The sequence below is a fragment of the Lycium ferocissimum genome, chromosome 2 (assembly GCF_029784015.1).
Source record: "Lycium ferocissimum isolate CSIRO_LF1 chromosome 2, AGI_CSIRO_Lferr_CH_V1, whole genome shotgun sequence".
Taxonomy (NCBI): domain Eukaryota; kingdom Viridiplantae; phylum Streptophyta; class Magnoliopsida; order Solanales; family Solanaceae; genus Lycium; species Lycium ferocissimum.
Genome location: NC_081343.1, coordinates 57,753,667 through 57,761,784, shown reverse-complemented (window position 1 = coordinate 57,761,784; position 8,118 = coordinate 57,753,667). Strand labels below are relative to the sequence as shown.

The following is an 8,118-nucleotide window of genomic DNA, read 5'->3' as shown; positions in this document are numbered from 1 at the left end:
ACTCTATTAGTACCAAACAAACCAAGAGTTTTCACATTTTTCCTCAAAGGAGAACCTACACCTAAACTTACAAGACTAATGAAAGAAGCTAAGAAAGAAAATAAAATAATAAGAGTGACTAATCCACAACATGTCAAAAGAACAAAATTTTCAGAAATTTTGAACAAGTTTCAAAATATAATGTGCTACCGCATGCCACCCCCAACTATAAACATTTACGGTGTCTCTACCCGTGACATAATCAAAACAAAACATAAAAATAGAATTTTTTTTTTTTTTTGTACTCGCTGACACCACATGCGATTCGCATGTATGACATGCGAGTCGCATGTGATGTCGCCCGTAATTTTTTTTTTTTTTTTTTTTTTTTTTGGTCTCGTCACCGGATGCGACGCCCGACATGCGATTCGCATGTACGACATGCGAATCGCATGTTATGACACCGGAAAAAAAAAAAAAAAAAAAAAATATTGCGACTTTTACTCTTGGTTTTGGGGCTGTCCTAATATCCGATATGCCCAAAATAACTCCAAAAATTGAAACTTTGTAGATTAGTCAAAAACCATAAACTAAACTATTCTAAGAAATAAAATTTCAAAAACGATTTAAAATTTTTAAAACGATGGGTTGCCTCCCACCAGCGCTTAAGTTAACGTCGCGGCACGACGGTTACCTTCACCACTTTTCTCGCCATTTGGAGCTTATGAATTGGGCACCTAACTTGGACTCAAGTTTGTGACCATGAGTGGTGGGGGGTGGTAAGTAGATGAACAAGCCAAACATTAATTTCTTCATTTTGCACTTCTTGGCTTTCAAATGAGGAATGTCATTTTGCCTTCTTACTCTTTCGAATTGCAAGATGTAAGGCACTTGTCTTTCTTCTTCACCATCCAACATGGATGTATGTGGCTCAATTCCCATATCACCATACAAATCCAATGTTGAAAAATGCTTGGAGTGAGACTTCAACCTCCCAATTTGCAAATTTTTCCGGATTTTGACATTCTCATTTTCCCCCAAACTAGAGTCAACTTCCACCATTTTTCTCAAGACAACGGTTGACTCTAATTTCTTTTCTTCTTTGGCATCTCTGATGAAAATGGATTCGGTTGGAGGATGTTCAATTCTTGATTCCTCCTTTTCATGATTGGCCTCCAACATGGGCATTCTCTCCTCATATTGAGCATTTGAGAATTTTTCTTCATTTTGTTCAAATGCCCATGAAAGATTTTTGTATTCATTCATCAAGCCATTTTGGAGATTAGTTTCCAAGTACTCCTCCAAGGCTTTTTTGCTTTTCATTTCCTCCTTCAAATAGGCATTCCATCATGAGCTTGAACTCTCCATTTTGTCCATTCTCAACTTCTTCCACTTTTATTTCCCTATCATTGTCATAACACAAAGTAGAATCGTCATAGTAGGGGTTCGGGGAAGGGAAGGACACATAAGCACAATTAGCCCAATGGCCATTTTGACCACCACATCTATCACATATGCTCCACTCATGGGTTCGAGATTGTGCGCACAATCCTCCCCCGGGAGACTTTAAACAATTTTGCCAAGAGTGGGGTCCTCCACAATAAGGACATGGGTCATCAAAATATGGATTGCAACCATCAAACCCATTTTCATTCCAAGATGCCATTTTTTTTTTTTTTTTTTTTTTTTTTTAAAGATAAAATAAAGCAAAGAAAGTTTGAACAAAAGCAAGTTAGCTTAAATCCCAAACTAACCCAAATACGCCAAATTGTTCCCGGCAACGGCGCCATTTTTGATAACGTCCAAATACACTCCTCAAAGAGAAAGTGTACACGGTCGTATGCAATATATTTACCCAACTATGAGTCGGGGGTCGAATCCCACAGAGAACAATATATAGGCGATTAAGAAAAGTATGAAATTTTCACCAACTAAGCTAAAGCCAAACGATAGAAAATATTTTGGGTTTTTGAGAAAATTATAACTAATGCGGAAATGTAAACTAACCTAGAAAGCAAGTAAAATGATCAATGGCTACAAGTTTGGATACAAAGGATATTACACTCAAGTAACGATCCAACGTATTTTATGATTTTACAACTAAGAGCGGGTTTATGTTAATAGATAATGGTTTCTACAATCTCACTGAAAGTCTTCCAACCAAATCAATGAATTTCACTCTAAGCTTTTCCAAGCCTTAGAGTGTGATATCTAGCACAACCAATTGAATCTCAAGTAACTTTCCTATTCCTAGCTCAAGTTATTAGATGGGTTTTATTACCCAAATTCTTGTTAATCAATCTTTCCCAACCTAGATTTCCTCTTCCGAGCTCAATCTAAGTAAATGGGTGAGTCCTAGGGTTAGCTAATCCCTTTGGAAACGTTCAAGAACGAGATTAATTAAATCAACAAAGACCCACTTCAATAGCAATAAGAATCATTCAATACATAAGCATAACAAGACTTTCAAACCAAACTTTAATCAAGAATATTTTCATAAACAAGATTCAAGTCATGGAATAGAAAGTTACACACTTAGATATACAATACAAAGCAAGGAATTGAAGAAATGAATTAAAGGTTTAAGAAATACTCAACCAAATCTTCAAATCTTCAACCCCAAAGTGTGGTGTAAAAACTAGTCTCCAAACTTGATGAAAAACTGCCAAAGATATCTATTACAAACCCTAAAAGAGTATTTATATCATTCCAAAAACGGGAACAAAATCTGGACAATAATACCCTCTTGCACAACATGCTGCACCATGTGCTATTCGCATGTTCAACATGCTAATCGCATGTTGTGCCAAAACCGTAGCATGTGGTGACATTTTCTCTGTCACCACACGCCGCAAGACATCTTTGCTCGCATGTGCAACATCTCGCGCCATATGCTACACTGCGAGTAGCATATGGTGCCATTTTCATCGACAAGCAGAGATGCCGCATAGATGCTTTCGCTCGCATGTTGCATATCTTTGCACGCACTATGCTATACTCTGCGTGTAGCATATGGTGCCAGAAAGTATGAATTTGTTCTATTTTTGCTCTATTTTGGTCCGTTTTGCTCCGTTTTGCTCCGTTATGCTCTCCGGGCATCTTTTCCTACAAAACAACATAAAAACACAAAAAGTAACAACAAAAGTGCTTAAGGAGTCACAAAAGCTTAAGGAATTAGCGTCGAATATCGCGTAATTTCACGACTCATCAATGAGCCTTTTCCCAATTCCAATATAAACCTCTATCTTTTCTAATTTTATGTTACAAGCTTATAAGGACAAGTTTGTCCCTTATACTAATAACATTATTTTTACATAAAAATAATTATGCTCCCTCATTTAATTGGATTGTGAATCTAATCTGATTCTACATCCTTCAAAAAATTTATGTACTTTATGACTCTTTAAAAATATTTAAAAAACAAATAAAATTTGTTTAAGAAAAAAAAAGAGGCGGGTATAAAAGAGAGTACGAGGTATAGATGAGTAAGAAAAGTACACACGAGTGTGACATATTTCAGCCTTCTCCCGACCACTATTAATACCCCAAATTTTACTCATATGCAACTTTTGATACCCATCTACACCTCATTAGTGTACTCTCTTTTAAAGTTGTCTCTTTTTTTCTTAAATAAATTTTATGTGTTTTTTAATTTTTTTTAAAAGAGCCGTAAAGTATGTAAAAATTGTGAAGGATGTAGAATAAGATTAGATTCATAATCTAATTAAATAAGAGAGCATAACTTTTCCATGTAAAAGAATAATGTTATTAGTATACGGGACAAACTTGTCCTTATAAGCTTGATACATAGAATTAGAAGAGATTGAAGTTTATATAGGAATTAAGAAAAGGCTCAAATATCCCGTTGAACTACGAAATGACTCATATATACCACTCGTGAAATGAAGGATTTAGATAATGCCACATGGCAAAATATAGTTGTAGTAGAATTCTTTTAGTGAGTAATAGCATATATGACCCAAAATGGTAACGGCGGTGGCATTTTTTAGCCCAACTATTAACAAGTGGCATGAATGAGCCTTTTCTGATAGTTCGATGACATATTTGAGCCTTTTCCGTTTAAAATATTCCATTAATGACGACTAAAACTCGTTTATATATTGATAATCGTGAATAAGAGAGAAGTGAAACTTAAATATACATATACATATATATGTAAAAATAACAAGTGATAATCGACCCGCGCTTCGCGCGGTAATTTAAATCTTATTACATTTTTTAAATTAATCCCTACATTTAGCTTAAATAATTTTTTCAATAAAGAAAATGCATAATACAATTATAATATGAATGAAAAATAGAACTAATGTGGTAATAAGCATAAGCCGTAGATTAACATAAAGGAAAGAACTACAAAAAAGCGAGCTACAAAAGAGAAATAAGCACAAAAAAATTATTTACACTTTTGTTTGATAAACACTTCCAATTGAGACGAACATATAACAATGAAAATTAAATCTATCTTTAAATAAGCTATAATACTAAAACAACATTCAATATATTTCTTTCCTTCATTCTCCTTAAATCTTCCATTGATCTTCTTATGTCTACCATCCTTCAAAATACATTCAACCATTTCTCATTCACTTTCATCTTCTAAGACTCCGTGCCCATAAGCATAAGAAAATAAAATTAAAAAAAGAATGAAACTAAGCACCAATTTTCAAATAAATTGAATGGAAAAAAAACTACTAAGGAATACATATATGTGTGGAGATCCAACGTTTCTTTTGAACTATAATTCAAATTTGTCAAACATAAGCTTGCTTTAAATGTCTTGCGTCGCATCACTTTTCTATTGCCACAATTATATATCATTTATTCACGAAATTAAAAGAAAGTGAGATAAAATAGAAGTAATTAATGATAAAGTAACATAGAATAAGGAAATTAGATGGATTTAAAGATAATTTTGAATGGATACATTATCTCTTTAATTAAAGAGTTGGGTGATTTTTTGGGGAATTATGTGAAGGTATGTATCATCTTCAACAATGCTAATTATGGGGAAGTTAATGCTGATTATTATAGGGAATTAGTGGGTTCAAATAAAAGGAATAAAAAGCAAAAACATTGAGGTAAAAGATAATAAAGATTTTTGTTTTTACATTTAAAAATTTCTTTAAAAATAATGGAGAAAACATATTCATAGAACACTTACTTTCCTCTCCATGCCAGTTAAATTTCTTGTTTTCCTCCTCGAATCTCGTCTGCAAAATTGTCATTCTTCGAAAATGGCCTTTTTTTCCTCAGTTAACTTTCCGTATCATTCCTGTAATAATTATAAAAATTTAAAGAGGCAAACAATAATTGAGTGACATCATATATGCACAACAGAGAAAATTATAAAAGACACAGAAGCATACCCAAAAATAGAAGCCAGAGTACCGTTAAAATTCAAAAAGTAAATTAATAATAAGGATAAATAAAAGAGAAGAAACTCTATATTAATATCTCAGTAATGCAAAAAGAAATGACAGTGTAAAACTATAAAAGGCAAAGCAACTGTACTTATATTGAAACTATAAAAGGCAAAGCAACTGTACTTATATTGAAACAGATTATTATGGAAGTAAGTAGGAGCAATGATATTAATTGGAGAAAGGAACGGGAATAAGGAAGAGGTGTAGCCTGTGGGTTTATTTAGTAATAATGGAGTGAGAGACAGAGGCAAAATTTTGACACAAATCGCTTTTAAAAAAGGCATGCAGCGTATGGAAACATCACAAAAAAGCCGAAAGGATGCGTCAGTTGTTTTTTTTTTTTTTTTTTTTTGACTAAATAACTAATAGGAGTTAAAATGGATTAAAAGGCCAAAATTATGAGAAAAAAGATAAATGAAAACCCTCCATTTGTGTTGCGCGCGTCGTATTTTATGCCCCGCTTTTTATATATATATATATATATAAGATGAGATATTAAATTATCAATCATAAAAAGTAACATTAGATTTTGTGATAAATTCATAAAAGGATTATTTTACTTATATTATGAATTTAAATAATAATCTATAAATACCTCGGTTAAAAAAAAATTATATAATATAAAAAGGTATTATATAGATGAAGGATTGAAAATGTCAAGGGTAAAATAGACATTGCATAGGATAAAGGGGGGAGAATGTCTATTGTTCATAGTTGAGGGAAGAGTTTGATTTTCAAAGAAAGTTTGGGAAGTGAAAATCATTTTCACTCAAATTAAAATATTTGTTTACAATTAAAATTAAAATATTATTTTTTTAAAATATTAAAATATTATATTAAGAAATTATATAAAACATTTGTTTAGAAAGGAAAATATTTAAGTGGGGAATGATAAGGGTAATATTGTCATTTCAACTTTTTATTCATGTACTCCCTCCTGATTAAAAAGAGTGTCCACTCAGCTTTTTTTTTCCTTGGGTCAAAATGAGTGTCCACTTATCAAAATTAAGAAAGAATTAACCTTTATCTTTCGAGATTTGCCCCTATTAATTGATGTGTGCCCAAATCTCAATACCTATTTAATTAAGGATAGTTTGATCAAATTATCTATTTTTTGTCAAAGGAGTAGTCTTTTTATTGTTCTGACTAGAAATACACTAATGTTTTTTTAACACGGAAGGAGTATTAGTTATTTCATCTTCTATTCCCCATAAAATAATACATGAAGATGAATCCAACGTGAACTTATACATGTTTTTGTTAGGGCGTTTAAATGTTAAACCAAACAACAACAAACAACATATGTGATCCACGGGGCAAATTGCAAACCAAATGTAAATCTAATTTTATACATGAATAACTACTTTTCAAACTATCTACCAAATGCTATAAGTATGCGAGAAATTAATACTGAATAAGGTGTCTCTTTCTTTACCAAACGCAGATATAATTAATCTGATTAATATCTTGTCACCTATCAACGACCCTAAATTCAATTGAACATAGAGCACGCTTTAGATCTATCTCTGTCTATAGATCCTCCTCTTTTTTATCCAAGTAACTTTAATCTACTGGAAGGTATTTAGATGTTCATCACCAAATTAGTGTATATGTACATCATTACATTGATTGGCTAGTGGATTCGGCGTCATCAGCGATGTACTAAAAACAGTCCATGCCCAGAGCAAATATTGTATTCAATATCTAAACCACAGAAGAAATGGGGAAAAGAAGATTAAAAAAAAAAAAAAAAAATAGGATACTTAAAAATACTTGGGGCATCTATCCTTTTTCAGGAGCATTTGTACACTCTTCATTTCATGTACATCGCAATGGATGATAAAATATTCTAAATCCTAGTATCTGTACATTTGGGAACAATTTCGCCTCAGTAACATAAAACTTTTAAGCTTGATAACATCTTACATTTTCAGTGCTTTTCAATTTGAAGATTTCCAGCCTTATAATTCATATCAATGATATCGTGATTTTGGTTCTGATTTGTTCAGTTAGTTGCTGCTGCTTTGGTCCAATCTGGGACTGATTTGGTTCATTTTTGTTTGTGATTTGGTGCGGGTCTAGTGGGTTGCAGGTCACCAGGTCACGGCTTTAAATGGCAGTCAGTACTAGTTGTAATGGCTTTAAATGGCAGTTAGTACTAGTTGTAATTATAAGTAGTTGGATTTCGCTTTCTAGTTTTCTGTAATCATATAAAGTTGAAACGTTCAAAGAAGAGCAAGTAGCATTGTCTTCTTACTGGTTGATTGTTATCACTCCTGTTCCATCACCCCCATAAATTGGAGTTATTCCCGAGTCCTACATCTCTGAAAAGTACAAAGCACATGTGCGGAGTAACTGTGTGGTTTTTTATTTAGTTGGGTTGGGTTTAAATGGAGCGGGTTTAAAAATAAAATCGAGTTATGTTGGGGATTTCCGTTAAGACATAAGTATATTTGAAAACTTTAATGACGGGAGGGTATTTTTGACCCAAATTTGTAATGGATGATATTTTTAGCCCTTTTCCCAAAGTAGAGGAGCATTAATAACAAGAGACTTTTAATTCATGAAAATGTTGTACGTGGTCGTCGGGTTTTAAGAGCAAACACCGTTCTCTAAATTTGAATGGTATTTTTTCAATCAGATCAAATGGTAAAATCTCAGATAGGAATAATGTCAGATTGTGTCGTAGGTTCAG

The 8,118-nt window shown here is 32.7% G+C and overlaps 1 protein-coding gene across 1 annotated transcript; it reads right to left on the bottom strand.

The window, feature by feature from the left end:
- Positions 1–654: 654 nt before the first annotated feature.
- On the bottom strand, positions 655–3,190 carry LOC132048245 (uncharacterized). Its single transcript, XM_059439149.1, has 2 exons — positions 2,964–3,190; positions 655–2,813 (listed from the first exon to the last, which is right to left on the bottom strand). The coding sequence occupies exon 2, from the start codon at positions 1,300–1,302 to the stop codon at positions 676–678; it is 627 nt and encodes a 208-aa protein (XP_059295132.1). The 5' UTR covers positions 1,303–2,813; positions 2,964–3,190; the 3' UTR covers positions 655–675.
- Between the last annotated feature and the right edge of the window lie 4,928 nt (positions 3,191–8,118).

Coding starts and splice junctions, on each gene's coding strand:
- LOC132048245 (XM_059439149.1), bottom strand. CDS start 1,302: ATGAAAAGCAAAAAAGCCTTGGAGGAGTACTTGGAAACTAATCTCCAA.